At 46.9% G+C, this 19,929-nt stretch overlaps 1 protein-coding gene across 3 annotated transcripts in view; it reads left to right on the plus strand.

Moving 5' to 3' along the window:
• Positions 1 to 19,929, plus strand: part of LOC137346457 (collagen alpha-1(XXVI) chain) — a 564,356-nt gene that overhangs the window by 533,722 nt on the left and 10,705 nt on the right. For all 3 annotated transcript variants that reach the window (XM_068009905.1, XM_068009907.1, XM_068009906.1), the window contains exons 13-14: positions 1,695 to 1,739; positions 8,727 to 8,811. In XM_068009905.1, the coding sequence (XP_067866006.1) occupies positions 1,695 to 1,739; positions 8,727 to 8,811 (130 nt within the window). The remainder of the gene's footprint in view (positions 1 to 1,694; positions 1,740 to 8,726; positions 8,812 to 19,929) is intronic.

Consider the following 19,929-nt stretch of genomic DNA (forward strand, 5'->3'; position numbering starts at 1 on the left):
AGCAACATTCGGCCAATTCTGGCTGTGCTGCTGCTCACTCACTGATCGGCATAGAAGAATACAAACGGACAACATTGGCACCCTGTGTAACAGCTCGCTCCTTCCAATCACCCAGCATGTTGGTGGCCTCAGCAGCTGCAGTTTGAGCATTGTTGACAATATTCCGAGAGCCCTTGTACCTCTGTTACTGGAAAGTGTTCTGCCTGCAGTTGTTACATGCTCTGTGCTAGACTGTGGTTCTGTTACATGCATGATTACACTGTTGTGAACTGTGGCCCCTATATATTCTCCACTAGGACATGCAGAGTGCTTGGTTTAACTATAATGGCTGGAGAAAAGTTTCCTGCACAGATAGCTGCATGTGCTCCAGCTTCCAGGACTCGACAACTAACCAGACCCTGAACTGATCACCCTGAGATACATCATTGCTACAGCATTAATGATGGGAAATCCATTGAATGATGTATTCCTGTCAGTAGTACCTGATTTGCATATTTGCCCAGAACTTCCGGCAGGAGATCACAGAAGTAAAGGCATTGCTTTGCTGGTCCATCTCCCATACATGGCTATACTGAGATCAGAATAACAATCTGGGCTGACAACTATTAGGTAACATCCAAGGCACAAAGTCCTCGCCAACTAGGAAAAGCTCAACTTCCTGCCCCTGATTTTCAACCACACCACATTCCCAAGTCTTGTATCCTGGGAGTGACCATTGAGTAGAAGCTGAACTGGGCCAGCTATAAACATAGTAACTACAAGAGTGGGGCAGAGGCTGGATATTCTGAGAGAAATTCCTGATCCCTTAAAGAATGCCCACTATCTACATGGATCAAGTCAGAAGTGTGATGGAATCCTCACTGCTCACCTCGATTGGTGCAGCTGCAACAACGCCATCCAGAACAGAACAGTTCACTGAATTCAAAATCCATTGCCTCCTTCACCAGCTTGCTGTGCTGCCCTATGTAAGATCTATCAGGTACATGGCAGCACCTTCATCAAAGTTAATCCAACAGCACCTCCCTCCATTGCAACCTCTACCATCGTGAAGAGCAAGAGCAGCAATATCATGGGAGCACCATCGCCTCCAAGTCACACATCATCCTGACATTGTCATATAGTCTTCCCCATCACTATGTAAATAGCCGAGAAGTCCCTATCTGATGCCACCCTGAGAGCACCATCAGCACAAGGAAGACGGCCCGACACCATCTTCTCAGGGCAGCTATGGATGAGCAATAAATGCCAACCTCGCCAGGATAGCCGATATCCCAAATCAAATACTAAAATGTGAATGAATACCAAAGCAGTTTTTGGAGCCTGACAGTGAATTGGGATGATTTTATGTCGGATTATTATATCCTTGGACAGTTATTCCCTGATGCCCCCTCCTCCACCTCTGTATAGTTCTACAATTCTTGGTTACGCGGTCTAATTTTTTCTTAAATAAATAACGTCTGGAATTTCCTTGAGTGTTCTCCAATGGGTTGCTGTAAAATCAGCAGAAACCCCAGAGAGACAAGTAAATGGGGCTTCATTCTATCTGCAACCAATTTTACACCTGGTGGAAATTCCGAACCAGGATTTGATGTCGCTGAATGGCTGTATTTATACATCTGGTTGTGAGGACCAATGATATCTAGAGGGTCAAAGCTTTGACTAACTGGTGATTACTGTTTGTCTTTCTTTATTAGGGTGAACCAGGACAGAAAGGTGAATCCTGTGACAAAGAATCAGAGGTGAGGCCCTTCATCATTTTCATTCTTTGCTAGAGAAAGGATTGGAACTCTGTTAAAATGATTCTCATCCATATCAGTAAAACAGAATAACTATGCAAGGACATCTGAACATATAAGCTGTGGAATGGACAGGCTTCACTGTCAGACAGGCTTCCTCTCCTTGATGTTGAACCAGGCTGTTCGCAACCTTGATATTGTATTTGACCCTGAGGTGAACTTCCAATCACATATCAACTCCATCACTAAGACCACCTACCCAGCACAGTAACATCGCCTGGCTGCCCCTGCCTCAGCTCATGTGCTGCTGAAAGCCTCATCTGTGCCTTTGTTACCTTGTCCATTCCCACCCCAACATCTTTTGCCCAAGTTTGGATCAAGGTTGTAATGAGGTCTGGAGTGGTCCAGGCATCAATGAGCAGGTTATTTCCGAGTAGGTGCTGCTTGATAGCACTGTCAAAAATGTCTTGAATCACTTTGCTGATGATTGAGAGTAGACTGATGGGGCGATAATTGGTTGGATTGGATTTGTCTTGCTTTTTATGTACAGGACATACCTGGGTAATTTTCCACATTGCAGGGTAAATGCCAGTGTTGTAGCTGTACTGGAACAGCTTGACTAGGGGCACGGCAGGTTCTGGAGCACAAATCTTCAGTACTACTGCCAGGATGTGGATCCATAACCTTTGCAGTATCCAGTACCTTCAGCCATACCACGTGGAGTGAATCGGGTTGGCTGAAGACTGGCATCTGTGATGTTGGAGACCTCAGGAGGAGGCCGAGATGGATCATCCACTCAGCATTTCTGGCTGAAGATGGTCACAAATGCTTCAGCCTTATCTTTTGCACTGATGTGCTGGGCTCCCCCACCATTGAGGATGGGGATATTTGTGGAGCCTCCTCCTCTGGCTAGTTGTTTAATTGTCAACCACTATTCATGACTGGATGTGACAGGACTGCAGAGCTTAGATCTGATCCACTGGTTGTGGGATGGACAGTTCTGTTTATTGTATCCTGCTTCCACTGTTTAGCATGCATGTAGTCATATGTTGTAGCTTCAGCAGGTTGGTACCTCATTTTTTGGTATGTTGGGTACTGCTCAATGAAACAGGGTTGATCCTCCAGCTTGATGGTAATGGTGGGGTATGGGATATGCCGGGTGTAGGCGTAGTGGTAATTTCACTTGACTAGTAATCCAGAGGTCCCGGCTAATACTCTGGGGGCGTGTGTTCGAATCCCACCATGGCAGATGGTGAAATTTGAATTCAATTAACAAATCTGGAATTAGAAGCTAGTCTAATGGTGACCATGAAGCCATTGTCGACTGTTGTAAAAACCCATCTGGTTCACTAATGCCCATCCTTTAGGGATGGAAATCTGCCGTCCTTATCTGGTCTGGCCTACATGTGACTCCAGACCCAGCAATGTGGTTGACTCTTAAATTCCCTCTGAAATGGCCTAGCAAGCCACTCAGTTATATCGAAACTGCTACAAAGTCTAAGAAAAGGAATGAAACCGGATAAACCACCCGGCATCGACCTAGGCACTGGAAGCGACATGGCAAACCCAGCCCTGTCGACCCTGCAAAGTCCTCCTTACTAACATCTGGGGGCTTGTGCCAAAATTGGGAGAGCTGTCCCACAGACTAGTCAAACAATAGCCTGACATAGTCATACTCACCGAATCATATCTTACAAAGTCCCAGACACTGCCATCACCATCCCTCAGTATGTCGTCTCTGACCAGCAGGTGGCAACACAGTGGTGGTGACACAGTGGTATACAGTTGGGAGGGAGTTGCCCTGGGAATCCTCAACATTGGCTCCGAATCTCATGAAGTCTCATGGCATCAGGTCAAACATGGGCAAGGAAACCTCCTGCTGATTACCACCTACCACCATTCCCCCCCCCTCACCCCCCCACACTGCCTCGACTGATGAATCAGTGCTTCTCCATGTTGAACACCATTTGGAGGAAGCACTGAGGGCGGCAAGGGCACAAAATGTACTCTGGGTGTAGTACTTCAATGTCCATCACCAAGAGTGTCTCAGTAGCACCCCTACTGACTGAGCTGACCGAATCCTAATGGGATCTTGCTACTAAACTGGACCCAGGTGGTGAGGGAACCAACAAGAGAGAAAAACCTATGTGGCCTCGCCCTCACCAATCTACCTGTCGTAGATGCATCTGTCCATGACAGTATTGGTAGGAGTGACCACTGTACAGTCCTTGTGGAGACGAAGTCCCATCTTCACATTCTATTACAGTGCTAAATGGGATAGATTTCGAACAGATTCAAGCATTCAAAATTGGGCATCCATGAGGCACTGTGGGCCGCCAGCAGCAGCAAAATTGTATTCAACCACAATCTGTAACCTCATGGTCCTACATATCCCCCACCCTACCATTACCATCAAGCCGAGGGACCAACCCTGGTTCAATGAAGAATGCGGGAGGGCATACCAAGAGCAGCATCAGGCATGCCTCAAAATGAGGTGTCGACCTGGTGAAGCTATAACACAGGACAACTTGCATGCCAAACAGCAGAAGCAGCATGCAATAGACAGGGCTAAGTGATCCCACAACCAACAGATCAGATCAAAGCTCTGCAGCCTTGCCATCTCCAGTCATGAATGGTGGTGGACAATTAAACAACTAACAGGAGGAGGAGGCTCCACAAATATCCCCATCCTCAATGATGAGGGAGCCCAACACATCAGTAAAAAAAACAAGGCTGAAGCATTTGCATCCATCTTCAGCCAAAAGTGCCGAGTGGATGACCCATTTCGGTCTCCTGCGGAGGTCCCTAGCATCACAGATGCCAGTCTTCAGCCAATCCGATTCACTCCATGTGATATCAAGAAACGGCTGAAGGCACTGGATACTGCAAAGGCAATGGGCCCTGACAACATTCCGGCAATAGTACTGAAGACAAGTGCTCCAGAACCTTCAATGCCCCTAGCCAAGCTGTTCCAGTACAGCTACAAACTGGTATCCACTCGACAATGTGAAAAACTGCCCAGGTATGTATTGTCCACAAAAAGCAGGACAAATCCAACCCGGCCAATTACCACCCCATCAGTCTACACTCAATCATCAGCAAAGTGATGGATGGGGTCATCGACAGTGTATCAAGCAGAACTTGCTCAGAAATAACCTGATCACTGACGCTCAGTTTGGCTTCCGCCAGGGCCACTCAGCTCCTGACCTCATTACAGCCTTGGTCCAAACATGGACAAAAGAGCTGAACTTGAGAGGTGAGGTGAGGGTGACTGCCCTTGACATCAGGGCAGCATTTGATCGAGTATGACATCAAGGAGCCCCAGCAAAACTGGCGTCAATGGGATCGGGAGAAAACTCTCCGCTGGTTGGAGTCATACCTTGCACAAAGGAAGATGGTTGTGGTTGTTGGAGGTCAATCATCTCAGTCCCAGGATATCATTGCAAGAGTTCCTCAGGGTAGTGTCCTAGGCCCAACCATCTTCAGCTGCTTCATCAATGACCTTCCCTCCATCATAAGTTTAGAAGTGAGGATGTTCGTTGATGATTGTTCAATGTTCAGCACCATTCATGGCTCCTCAGATACTGAAGCAGTCCATGTCCATATGCAGCAAGACTTGGAGATCGTCCACGCTTGGGCTGGTAAATGGCAAGTAACATTTGCATTGCATAAGTGCCAGGCAATGACCGTCTGTTATGAAAGTACCTCTGTGTTTTGTTAAATATATTTTTTGAGGATTCGGTTTTGAAAGATTGAAGAAATGTTAAGCTTTGAGATTTTCAAAGGGGTTCATGTAAAGGCCACTTGACTTTGAAAAACAGTCCCTGCAAATGTTTTTTAAACGGGCACTGAGAGGTCTTGTGAGGAAAACAATCCTTTCTGGGAAACGACCTGACTTCTAGCAACAACAGCCAGCCTTTCTGGGAAACCACCTGACTTCCGGCTCAATAAATGACAGAGAACTTGGAGACACCTGGAGAAGTTGTTTACAAAGAAGTGACAGGTCAAGGTTGATGATGGTCAAAAGGTTGACCTCCTGTTTTTGGTTTCGCTTTTGAATTGTTTTGAGTTGGGGTTGAACTGTATAAAAAGGGAGAGAACTTCCAAGGAGAGAGGAGAATTCCCAAGGAAGGAGAGATGATCACAACCCAGCTCAGCTCTCCAGCACCTCTCTAAAAGACCCTGAGAAGTCCACTGTGTCAACTCATCTCATCTCCGGTATTGAAGAAAAGCCTGCTAAATTGATTCTCATCGCTGTCTGACAAGAACTGTTCTAGAAGATCCCAGTGACTTGTCTACAGGTGCTCGGAGGCCCGACTGTATGCCAATTTTGGAACACAACATATCTCATCTGCTGTTTCTTCAAGAATAAGCAAGTATTCAGCCCAAGTGTTATTGTTTTGTCTTTAATAGAGCTCCAAAAACAAAAATCCCTTCATTTTTCCAGTTAACTGGTGTATGTGTGAGTGTGAGGGGCTAAGGCAAAAAGGGAACTTTAATATTTCAATCTGTGTGTTTATGCTTTACTTCATGACTGGTTAAGACTTGTTTTGTAATAAACTGATAATGTTGTCATTTATTAAAGAAGCCTGATTTCTGCGAAAAATAGTGTATGTGATTGAGTGTATCGGTAAGTGGGAAAATGTAAATACATTTTGTGCCCTGTGGAGAAGTGGGACTAGAATGAACCATGCACTCCTCCCACATCGATCGTAACATATAAAGAGATAATCTAACCATCTCCCCTTGGGGTTCAACGGCATTACCATCGCTGAAACGCCATCATCAACATCCCGGGGGTTACCATTGGTAAGAAACTGAACTGGACCAGCCACATAAATGCTGTGGCTACAAGAGCAGGTCAAAGGCTGGGAATTCTGTGGCGAGTAACTCACCTCCTTTCTCCCCAATGCCTGCCACCATCTACAAGGTACAAGTCAGGAGTTTGATGGAATGCTCTCCACTTGCCTGGATGGGTGCAGCTCCAATAACACTCAAGAAGCTCGACATCATCCAGGACAAAGCAGCCCACTTGATTGGCACCCCATCCACCACCTTCAACATTCACCCCCTTCACCACCGACGCACAGTGGCAGCAGTGTGTACCATCGACAAGATGCACTGCAGCAACTCACCAAGGCTCCTTCAACAGCACCTTCCAAACCCGCAACCTCTACCACCTAAACGGACATGGGCAGCAGATGCATGGGAACACCACCACTGGCAAGTTCCCCTCCAAGACACACACCATCCTGACTTGGAACTATATCGCCGTTCCTTCACTGTCGCTGGATCAAAATCCTGGAACTCCCTTCCTAACGGCACTCTGGGTGTACCTACCCCACATGGACTGCAGCGGTTCAAGAAGGAAGCTCACCACCACCTTCTCAAGCGCAATTAAGGATGGGCAAATACTGGCCTTGCCAGTGATGCCCACATCCCACGAACAAATAAAGAAAAATGAGGTTGCAGATTGTGATTGAATACAATTCTGCTGCTGCTAATGGCCCACAGTGCCTCATGGATGCCTGGTTTTCAGCAGCTAGAACTGTTCTGAATCTATCCCATTTAGCACGGTGGTAGTGCCACACATGATGGAGGGTGTCCTCAGTGTGATTTGGTCTCCACAAGGTCTGTGCGGTGGTTAGTCATACCAATACCGTCATGGATAGATGCAACAGGTAGATTGGTGAGGGCGAGATCAAGTATGTTTTTCGTCCTTGTTGGTTTTCTCACCACCTGCTGCAGGCCCAGTCTAGCAGAAACGTCCTTCAGGACTCGGCCAGCCCAGTCAGTAGTGGTGCTACAGATCCACTCTTGGTGATGGACATTGAAATCCTCCACCCAGAGTGCATTCTGTGCCCTTGCTATCCTCAGTGCTTCTTCCAATTGGTGTTCAACATGGAGGAGTGCTGATACATCAACTGAGGGAAGTCAGTAGGTGATAATTAGAAGGAGGTTTCATTGCTCATGTTTGACCTGATGCCATGTCATGGGGTCTGAGGTCAATGTTGAGGACTTCCAGGGCCACTTTCTCCTGACTGTGTACCACTGTACCTTACCTCTGGAGGGTCTGTCCTGCCAGTAGGACAGGATATCCCCAGGAATGGTGATGGTATTGTCTGGGACATTGTCTGCAAGGTATGATTCGGTGAGTATGACTATGTTAGGCTGTTGCTTGACTATCTGTGGGGCAGCTCCCCCAATTTTGACACAAGCCCCCAGATGTTAGGGGGAAGGACTTTGCAGGGTCGACTGGGCAGTGTGCCTTTGTCGTTTCCGATGCCCAGATCAATGCTGGATGATCCTTCCTGTTTTATTCTTATTCAACTTTTCTGCAGCTGTTTGATACAACTGAGCAGCTTTCTGAGCCATTTCAGAGGGCAGTTAACAGTCAACTACATTGCCGTGGGTCTGGAGTCACATGTAGGCCAGACCAGGTAAGGACAGCAGATTTCCTTCCCTAAAAGACATTAGTGAACCAATTGGGTTTTTATGGCAATCCTTTAGTTACATTCTCACCATGCATGAGACCAGCTTTTTATTCCAGATTTATTAATTAATTGAATTTAAAATCCACCAGCTGCTATGGTGGGATTTGAACTCATGCACCCAGAGCATTAGTCCGGGCCTCCGGATTTATGGTCCAGTAACATTACCACTATGCTACTACACTATTGACACCTCTAGTAGATGAACAGTTTGTCTCAGCCAATTTATCTAAAAAAATATATAAAAATATAAAATGTAAATAAAAATAATTGTAACAGAGATTTCAGTTGTATTCCACTCTGTCAAAATTGTGCCTGCTTGGCGTGAGGTAGTGAGAGACAGTCATCTTCTCAAGCATTAGTATGAACGTGCCAACCTAATGACAATTGTACGGATGTCAACAAAGCTAACACGACAGCAGAAACTCCAGAAGTGAAAGAAAATTGAACTCAAAGTCTATTTACGTATTTCTTTTCCTGCTGCACCTTTTCTCAACAGGGAGAAGGAGTTCAGCAGCTTCGGGAGGCTTTGAAGATATTAGCCGAGAGAGTTTTGATTTTGGAACATATGATCGGAATCCACGGTGAGTGAAGTGGAAGCTTACATGGTTAGAGATTCTGTTTTTAGATCATTGTTGGTCACATTTCGAATCATAGAATGGTTACAGCAGAGAAGGAGGCCATTCAGCCTGATGCGTCTGTGCCAGAAAGAAAGAACTACATTCACCTGAGAGAGCAAGCAGGTCCTAAGTTCAACATCTTATCTGAAAGACAGTGTGGCACTTCCTCAGTACTGCATTGATGTGTCAGCCTAGATTTTTGTGTTCAAGTATCTGGAATGTGATTTGAACCCACAATCTTCTGACTCAGAGGGGGTGAGTGCTACTAACTGAGCCACAGCTAACACTAAAATTATCCAATTAACTGAATTTAAATTCCCCAGCTGCCATGGTGAGACTTGAACTGATGTCTCTGAGGAGTGAGTGAGGAAATAAAGGATATCGATATCAGCCGAGAAAAAATATTGGAGAGACTTGAGGGACTAAAATCTGGCAAGTCCCCAGGACCAGATGGCTAACATCCTAGGGTTCTAAAAGAGAGAGCTGCAGTGACAGTGGATGTGTTGGCTATGATTTTCCCGAATTCCTTAGATTCAAGAATGGTCCCATCAGATTGGAAGTCGGGAAACTATAGGCCAGTTAGCCTAACATGAGTCATTGGGAAGAAGCTGGAAACTATTATTAAAGAAGTCTTAACATTGCACTTGGAAAAGTATAGTACGATTAGAACAAGTCAGTATGGTTTTACTAAAGGGAAATCCTGTTTGACAAATTTATTAGAACTCTTTGAGGATGTAACTAGTAGGGTAGATAAAGGGGAACCAGTAGATGTAGTAATATCTGGATTTTCAAAAAGTATTTGATAAGGTGCCACATAAAAGATTAATAGGCAAGATAAGGACTCATGGTGTTGGGGGTAATATATTAGCGTGGATAGAGGATTGGTTAACAGACAGGAAGCAGACAATGGGCATAAATGGGGCATTTTCAAGTTGGCAGACAGTGAATAGTGGGGTGCCACAAGGATCAGCACTGGGGCCTCAGCTATTTATACTATTAATGACTTGGATGAAGAGACAGAGAGTAATGTATCTAAGTTTGCTGCTGATGCAAAGCTTGGTGGAAAGGTAAGCTGCGGGTAGGATGTAGAGAGGCTGCAAAGAGATATAGAAAGGTTAAGTGAGTGGGCAGCAAGATGTCAAATGGAGTATAATGTAGGGAAGTGTGAAGTTGTTCACTTTGGTCGTAAAAATAGAAAAGCAGAATATTTTTTAAAAGGTTGAAACTGGTAAGTGTTGATGTTCAGAGAGACTTGGGCGTACTCGTACAAGGAAGGCACAAAGTTAACATGCAGGTGCAGCAGGCTATTAAGAAGGCAAATGGCATGTTGGCCTTTATTGCAAGGGGATTGGAGTACAGGAATAAAGAAGTCTTACTAAAATTGTACAGGGCTTTGGTGAGACCGCACCTGGAATACTGAGTGCAGTTTTGGTCTCCACAGTTAAGAAAGGATATACATGCACTGGAGGCAGTGCAGCACAGATTTACTAAATTGGTCTCTGGGATGAGAGGGTTGTCAAATGATAGGCTGAGTAAATTGGTCCTATATTCTCTGGTGTTTAGAAGAAAGAGAGGTCATCTAATTGAGACATACAAGATTCTGAAAGTGCTTGATAGGGTAGAAGCAGAGAGATTGTTCCCACTGGTCAGAGAATCTAGAACATGGGGACACAGTCTCAGGATAAGGGGTCAATCATTCAGCACTGAGATGAGGAGAAATTACTTCACTCAAAGGGTTGTGAATCTTTGGAATTGTCGACTCCAGAGGGTTGTGGAGGCTCCATCATTGAATACATTTAAGGCTGGAATAGATCAATTTTTGGTCTCGCAGGGAATCAAGGGATATAGGGAGTGGGCAGGAAAGTGGAATTGAAGCCCAAGATCAGCCATGATCGTATTGAATGGCGGAGCAGGCTGATGGCCATATGGTCTACATCTGCTCCTAGTTCTTGTGTTCTCTGGATCATTATTGCAGACCTCTAGATTACTAATCCAGTAACATAACCAATATTCTAACGTTCCCAATAAAAGTAGTTTCATAGTCACCATTACGAGCTTTTTATTGCAGATTTTTTGAATGAACTGAAGTTAATTCCCCAGCTGCTGTGGTGGGATCTCAACTCATCTCTCCAGTCCAGGCCTCTGGTTTACTCGTCGAGTAACATAACCTCCAGGGTGGCACAGTGGCGCAGTGGTTAGTACCGCAGCCTCACAGCTCCAGCGACCCGGGTTCAGTTCTGGGTACTGCCTGTGTGGAGTTTGCAAGTTCTCCCTGTGTCTGCGTGGGTTTTCTCCGGGTGCTCCGGTTTCCTCCCACATGCCAAAGACTTGCAGGTTGATAGGTAAATTGGCCATTAAAAATTGTCACTAGTATAGGTAGGTGGTAGGGAAATATAGTGACAGGTGGGGATGTAGTAGGAATATGGAATTAGAGTAGGATTAGTATAAATGGGCGGTTGATGGTCGGCACAGACTCGGTGGGCCAAAGGGCCTGTTTCAGTGCTGTATCTCTAACTAAGAATGCTTCACTATAAGTATACTCTCACAGCTACCTCAAATACACTGACTCACATCCTGCTTCCTATAAGGACTCTATTCCATTTTCCCAGTTTCTCCATCTCCATCCCATTTGTTTTGATAATGGCACCTTCTAACCAGCACTTCCAATATAATAAAAGCAAAATACTGCGGATGCTGGAAATCTGAAATAAAAACAAGAAATGCTGGAACCACTCAGCAGGTCTGGCAGCATCTGTGAAAAGAGAAGCAGAGTTAACGTTTCGGGTCAGTGACCCTTCTTCGGAACTGACAAATATTAGAAAAGTCACAGGTTATAAGCAAGTGAGGTGGGGGTGGGGCAAGAGATAACAAAGGAGAAGGTGCAGATTGGGCCAGGCCACATAGCTGACCAAAAGGTCACGGAGCAAAGGCAAACAATATGTTAATGGTGTGTTGAAAGACAAAGCATTAGTACAGATTAGGTGTTAATACATTGAATATTGAACAGCAGCAAGTACAAACCTGAAAAAAAACAGTGGGTAAGCAAACTGAACAAACTAAGATGAAATGAAATAAATGCAAAAAAAAAAGATTGAAAAAAAGAATGAAAAAAAGGGAAGAAAAAATAACTAAAAATGAAAGTAAAATGGGGGGCTGTCATGCTCTGAAATTATTGAACTCAATGTTCAGTCTGGCAGGCTGTAGTGTGCCTAATCGGTAGATGAGATGCTGTTCCTCGAGCTTGCGTTGATGTTCACTGGAACACTGCAGCAATCCCAGGACAGAGATGTGAGCATGAGAGCAGGGGGGAGTGTTGAAATGGCAAGCAACCGGAAGCTCAGGGTCCTGCTTGCGGACCGAGCGGAGGTGTTCCGCAAAGCGGTCACCCAGTCTGCGCTTGGTCTTCCCAATGTAGAGGAGACCACACTGTGAGCAGCGAATACAGTATACTACATTGAAAGAAGTACAAATAAATCACTGCTTCACCTGAAAGGAGTGTTTGGGGCCTGGGATAGTGAGGAGAGAGGAGGTAAATGGGCAGGTATTACACCTCCTGCGATTGCAGGGGAAGGTGCCATGGGACGGGGACGAGGTAATGGAGGAGTGGACCAGGGTGTCGCGGAGGGAACGATCCCTTTGGAATGGTGACAGGGGAAGGGAGGGGAAGATGCGACTGGTAGTGGCATCACGCTGGAGGTGGCGGAAATGGCGGAGGATGATCCTTTGGATATGGAGGCTGATGGGGTGAAAAGTGAGGACAAGGGGAACCCTGTCACGGTTCTGGGAGGGAGGGGAAGGGGTGAGGGTAGAGGTGCGGGGATTGGGCTGGACACGGTTGAGGGCCCTGTCAACCACAGTGGGGGGAAATCCTCGGTTGAGGAAAAAGGAGGTCATATCAGAAGCACCGTCATGGAAGGTAGCATCATCAGAGCAGATGCGTCGGAGACGGAGAAACTGGGAGAATGGAATGGAGTCCTTACAGGAGGTAGGGTGTGAAGAAGTGTAGTCGAGGTAGCTGTGGGAGTCGGTGGGCTTATAATGGATATTAGTAGACAACCTATCCCCAGAGATGGAGACAGAGAAGTCGAGGAAGGGAAGGGAAGTGTCAGAGATGGACCATGTAAAGGTGAGAGAAGGGTGGAAATTGGAAGCAAAGTTGATAAAGTTTTCCAGTTCGGGGCGGGAGCAGGAAACGGCACCGATACAGTCATCAATGTACCGGAAAAAGAGTTGGGGGAGGGGGCCTGAGTAGGACTGGAACAAAGAATGCTCGACATATCCCACAAAAAGACAGGCATAACTAGGACCCATGCGGGTACCCATAGCGAAGCCTTTTACTTGAAGGAAGTGCGTGGATTTGAAGGAAAAGTTGTTCAATGTGAGAACAAGTTCAGCCAGGCGGAGGAGGGTGGTGGTGGATGGGGACTGGTTGGGCCTCTGTTCCAGGAAGAAGCAGAGAGCCCTCAAAGCATCCTGGTGGGGGATGGAGGTGTAGAGCGATTGGACGTCCATAGTGAAGAGGAGGCAGTTGGGACCAGGAAACTGGAAATTGTCAAAATGACGTAGGGCATCAGAAGAGTCATGGATGTAGGTGGGAAGAGACTGGACCAGCAGAGAAAAGATAGAGTCTAGATAGGAAGAAATAAGTTCAGTGGGGCAGGAGCAGGCTGACACAATGGGTCTGCCGGGACAGTCCCGTTTGTGGATTTTGGGAAGGAGGTAGAAGCGGGCTGTCCGGGGTTGTGGGACTATGAGGTTGGAAGCTGTAGAGGGAAGATCTCCAGAGGAGATGAGGTCATTGACAGTCCTTTGGACGGTGGCTTGATGTTCGGTGGTGGGGTCATGGTCCAGAGGGAGGTAGGAAGAAGTGTCCGTGAGTTGGCGTTGAACTTCTGCAAGGTAGAGGTCGGTACGCCATACGACAACAGCACCACCCTTGTCTGCAGGTTTGATAACCATGTCGGGGTTAGACCTGAGAGAACGGAGTACCTCAAGTTCAGAGGGGGACAGGTTAGAGTGAGTGAGGGGGGCAGAGAAATTGAGATGACCAATGTCTCGCCGACAGTTTTCAATGAAGAGATCAAGAGCGGGTAAGAGGCCGGGGGAGGGGTCCAGGTAGAGGGAGAATGCTGGAGGCGGGTGAATGGGTCTGCTGGTCGTGTGGAGGACTCCTGGTCAAAGAAGTGAGCCCGGAGGCGGAGGCGACGGAGAAGAGCTCAACGTCATGCCGAGCGCAAAATTCATTGAGGTGGGGGCGTAAGGGGATAAAACTGAGACCTTTGCTGAGTACAGAACGTTCAGCATCAGAGAGGGGGAGGTCAGAGGGTATAGTGAATACATGGCAAGGGGTCAGATCAGAAGAGGTGGGGTCAGAGGGAAGTGAAGCGGAAGGAGGATCTGGAGGGGAATTAGTCCCCATCAGCTGCTGGAGCTTGCGTTCCTTAACACCTGAAAGGAAGAAAAAAAGTTTTTTGTTAATGCGTCGGATGAGACGAAAGATGAAATGAAACTGCGGAGTAGAACAGCTTTGAGATAAGGTGAGGCGGTGCAGCTGGAGCGAGAGGTCCAATGTGTGCATGTGACGGCGCATAGCACTGAGTGTGGATCTCAGGATGCGGCGTGAGTAGCAGTCCGAGGAACATTGTATTTCTCGGAGATACCTGTGATCCTGGGTGGATTCAAAGCATGATGGGCGAAACTGCAGTTGGAATCCACGTGGAATAAGTCGGAGCCGGAGACAGTCACTGAGGAAGGAGATGTGGCTGTGAAAACGAGTTTTGGTAGATACCTTATCAAACACCAGGAGGGCACACTACAGCCTGCCGGACTGAACATTGAGTTCAATAATTTCAGAGCATGACAGCCCCCCATTTTACTTTCATTTTTAGTTATTTTTTCTTCCTTTTTTTTCATTCATTTTTACATTTTTTACAATCTTTTTTTTTGCATTTATTTCATTTCATCTTAGTTTGTTCAGTTTGCTTACCCACTGTTTTTTTTCAGGTTTGCACTTGCTGCTGTTCAATATTCAGTGTATTAATACCTAATCTGTACTAATGCTTTGTCTTTCAACACACCTTGGATGGTGATGGCAAACACGAGGGGACATAGCTTTAAGTTGAGGGGTGATAGATATAGGACAGATGTTAGAGGTAGTTTCTTTACTCAGAGAGTAGTAGGGGCGTGGAATGCCCTGCCTGCAACAGTAGTAGACTCGCCAACTTTAAGGGCATTTAAGTGGTCATTGGATAGACATATGGATGAAAATGGAATAGTGTAGGTCAGATGGTTTCACAGGTCGGCACAACATCGAGGGCCGAAGGGCCTGTACTGCGCTGTAATGTTCTAAGTTCTAAACATATTGTTTGCCTTTGCTCCGTGACCTTTTGGTCAGCTATGTGGCCTGGTCCAATCTAGACCTCCTTTGTTATCTCTTGCCCCACCCCCACCTCACTTGCTTATAACCTGTGAGTTTTCTAATATTTGTCAGTTCCAAAGAAGGGTCACTGACCCGAAACGTTAACTCTGTGGTTGACAGGGCCCTCAACCGTGTCCAGCCCATTTCAGGCACTTCTACTTTCACCCATTCCCTTCCCTCAAAGAACTGCGACAGGTTCCCCTTGTCATCACCTTCCATTCTACCAGCTTCCATATTCAATCGATCATCCACAGCCATTTCCACCACTTCCAGTGTGATGCCACCACCAAACACATCTTCTCCCCTTGCAGCATTCCAAAGGGACTTGTCCCTCCGTGACACCCTGGTTCACTCCTCAGTCACCCCAACACACCTTCCCCTTCCCATGGCACCTTTCCATGCAAGCGCAGGAGATATAACATCTGCCCTTTTACGTGCTCCCTTCTCACCACTAAAGACCACAAACACTCCTTCCAAGTGAAACAGCGATTTGCGTGTACTTCATTCAATTTAGTATACTGTATTCACTGCTCACAATGCAGTCTGCTCTACACAGGGGAGACCAAATGGAGATTGGCTGACTGCTTTGCAGAAAACCTCCATTCTGTCCGCAAACGTGATCCCGAGCTTCCGGTAGCCTGTCATTTTAATTCTTCGCTTGCTCCCACTCTCTGTCCTTGACCTGCTGCAGTGTTCCGATGATGCTCTTGCAAGCTGGAGGAACAGCACCTCATCTTCCAACAAATCATTTTGCAGACTTCGGACTCAACAATTTCAGACCGTAATCTCTGCCCTTGAGAAGGTGATGATGAGCTGCCTTCCTGAACCACTGTAGTGTGTGTGGTGCAGGTACACCCACAGTGCTGTTCGGAAGGGAGGTCCAGAATTTTGACCCAGTGATAGTGAAGGAACGGCGATATATTTCCAAGTCTGGATGGTGTGTGGCTTGGAGCTGATGGTGCTCCAATGACTTTGTTCTCTTGTCCTTCTCCACCCAACACCTACAGGCCAATCAATTTAACCACAGTGGTGGGAAAGCTTTTAGAAATGATAATTCAAGACAAAATTCACAGTCACTTGGAAAAGGATGGATTAATTAAGGAAAGCAAGCATGGATCTTTCAAGACAAATCATGTTCAACTAACTGATTGAGTTTTTTGATGAGGTAACAGAAAGGGTTGATGAGGGTAATGCAGTTGATGTGGTGTAAATGGACTTCCAAAAGGCATTTAATACAATGTTGGCTGAGCGACAGGAAACAGAGTAATGAGAAGCGGTTGTTTTTCGGACTGGAGGAAGGTATACAGTGGAATTCCCCAGCGGTTGGTACTAGGACCACTGCCTTTCTTTCTTTTTTTTTTATTCATTCATGGGATGTGGGCATCGCTGGCCAGGCCAGCATTTATTGCCCATCCCTAATTGCCCTTGAGAAGGTGGTGGTGAGCTGCCTTCTTGAACCGCTGCAGTCCATTTGGGGTAGGTATACCCACAATGCTGTTAGGAAGGCAGTTTCAGGATTTTGACCCAGCGACAGTGAAGGAACGGCAATATAGTTCCAAGTCAGGATGGTGTGTGACTTGGAGGGGAACCTGCAGGTGGTGGTGTTCCCATGTATTTGCTGCCCTTGTCCTTCTAGTTGGTAGAGGTCGCAGGTTTGGAAGGTGTTGTCTAAGGAGCCTTGGTGCATTGCTGCAGTGCATCTTGTAGATGGTACACACTGCTGCCACTGTGCATCGGTAGTGGAGTGAATGTTTGTAGATGGGGTGCCAATCAAGAGGGCTGCTTTGTCCTGGATGGTGTCGAGCTTCTTGAGTGTTGTTGGAGCTGCACCCGCCCAGGCAAGTGGAGAGTATTTCATCACATTCCTGACTTGTGCCTTGTAGATGGTGGACAGGCTTTGGGGAGTCAGGAGCTGAGTTATTCGCCACAGGATTCCTAGCCTCTGACCTGTTCTTGTAGCCACGGTATTTATATGGCTACTCCAGTTCAGTTTCTGGTCAATGGCAGACCCTAGGATGTTGATAGTGGGGGATTCAGTGATGGTAATGCCATTTAATGTCAAGGGGAGATGGCTAGATTCTCTCTTGTTTGAGATGGTCATTGCCTGGCACTTGTGTGGCGCGAATGTTACTTGCCATTTATCAGCCCAAGCCTGGATATTGTCCAGGTCTTGCTGCATTTCTACACAGACTGCTTCAGTATCTGAGGAGTTACGAATGGTGCTGAACATTGTGCAATCATCAGCGAACATCCCCACTTCTGACCTTATGATTGAAGGAAGGTCATTGATGAAGCAGCTGAAGATGGTTGGGCCTAGGACACTACCCTGATGAACTCCGGCAGTGATGTCCTGGAGCTGAGATAATTGACCTCCAACAACCACAACCATCATCCTTTGCGCTAGGTACAACTCCAGCCAGCAGAGGGTTTTCCCCCTGATTCCCATTGACCTCAGTTTTGCTCGGGCTCCTTGATGCCATACTCGGTCAAATGCTGCCTTGATGTCAAGGGCAGTTACTCTCACCTCACCTCTTGACTTCAGCTCTTTTGTCCATGTCTGAACCAAAGCTGTAATGAGGTCAGGAGCTGAGTGGCCCTAGCCGAATCCAAACTGAACGTCAAAGAGCAGATTATTGCTGAGCAAGTGCCGCCTGATGGCACTGTTGATAACACCTTCCATCACTTTACTGATGATTGATGTAGGCTGATGGGGTGTTAATTGGCCGGGTTGGACTTGTCCTCCTTTTTGTGTACAGGACGTACCTGGGCAAGTTTCCACATTGCCGGGTAGATGCCAGTGTTGTAGCTGTACTGGAACAGCTTGGCGAGGGGCGCGGCAAGTTCTGGAGCACAGGTCTTCAGTACTATTGCCAGAATATTGTCAGGACCCATAGCTTTTTCAGTGTCCAGTGCCTTCAGTCGTTTCTTGATATCACGCGGAGTGAATCGAATTGGCTGAAGTCTGGCATCTGTGATGCTGGGGACTTCAGGAGGAGGCCGAGATGGATCATCAACTCGGCACTTCTGGTTGAAGATTGTTGCAAATAGTTCTGCCTTATCTTTCGCACTGATGTGCTGGGCTCCCCCATCATTGAGGAGGGGGATATTTGTGGAGCCACCTCCTCCAGTTAGTTGTTTAATTGTCCACCACCATTCACGGCTGGATGTGGCAGGACTGCAGAGCTTAGATCTGGTCCGTTGATTATGGAATCGCTTAGCTCTGTCTATTTCATGCTGCTTACGCAGTTTGGCACACAGATTGTCCTGTGTTGAAGCTTCACCAGGTTGACACCTCATTTTGAGGTCTGCCTGGTGCTGCTCCTGGCATGCCCTCCTGCACTCGTCATTGAACCAGGGTTGGTCTCCTGACTTGATAGTAATGGTAGAGTGGGGGATATGCTGGCCATGAGATTACAGATTGTAGTTGAGTACAATTCTGCTGCTGCTGATGGCCCACAGCACCTCATGGATGCCCAGTTTTGCATTGCTAGATCTGTTCGAAATCTATCCCATTTAGCACGGTGGTAGTGCCACACAACACGATGGATGGTATCCTCAATGTGGAGGCGGGACATCGTCGCCACAGGACTGTGCAGTGGTCACTCCTACCAATACTGTCATGGACAGATGCATCTGCGGCAGGCAGATTGGTAAGGACGAGGTCAAGTATGTTTTCCTCTCTTGTTGGTTCCCTCACCTCCTGCCACATACCCAGTCTAGCAGCTATGTCCTTTAGGACTCGGCCAGCTCGGTCAGTAGTGGTGCTATCGAGCCACTCTTGGTGATGGACATTGAAGTCCCCCACCCAGAGTACATTCTGCACCCTCGCCACCCTCAGTGCTTCCTCCAAGTGGTGTTCAACATGGAGGAGTACTGAGTCATCAGCTGAGGAAGGGCAGTAGGTGGTAATCAGCAGGAGGTTTCCTTGTCCATGTTTGATCTGATGCCATGAGACTTCATGAGGTCCAGAATCGATGTTGAGGACTCCCAGGGCAACTCCCTCCTTACTGTATACCACTGTGCCACCACCTCTGGTGGGTCTGTCCTGCCGGTGGGACAGGATACACCCGGGGATGGTGATGGCAGTGTCTGGGACATTGTCTGTAAGGTATGGTTCCGTGAGTATGACTATGTCAGGCTGTTGGTTGACTAGCCTGTGGGACAGTTCTCCCAACTTTGGCACAAGCCCCCAGATGTTAGTGTGGAGGACTTTGCAGGGTCGACAGGGCTGGGTTTGCCGTTGTCGTTTCCGGTGCCTAGGTCGATGCCGGGTGGTCCGTCCGGTTTCATTCCTTTTTATTGACTTTGTAGCGGCTAGATACAACTGAGTGGCTTGCTAGGCTATTTCAGAGGGCATGTAAGAGTTAACCACATTGCTGTGGTTATATTAATCTAAAAATTGTATATTAATGTAATTAATTGTATAAATTAATGATTAGACTTGGGTGTACAGGGCACAATTTCAAAATTTGCATATGACCCAAAACTTGGAAGTATTGTGAACTGTGAGGATGATTCTTTAGCATCAGTTTAGAAACAAAAATCAGGGGAATAAACAACAGGCACTTGGAGAGGTCTGAGTTAATTAAGAATAGCCAGCACAGATTTATCATGCTTCCAGTTTTGGTCACCACAATTTAGGAAGGATGTGAGGATCCTAGAGA

This window comes from Heterodontus francisci, chromosome 30 (assembly GCF_036365525.1).
Source record: "Heterodontus francisci isolate sHetFra1 chromosome 30, sHetFra1.hap1, whole genome shotgun sequence".
NCBI lineage: Eukaryota > Metazoa > Chordata > Chondrichthyes > Heterodontiformes > Heterodontidae > Heterodontus > Heterodontus francisci.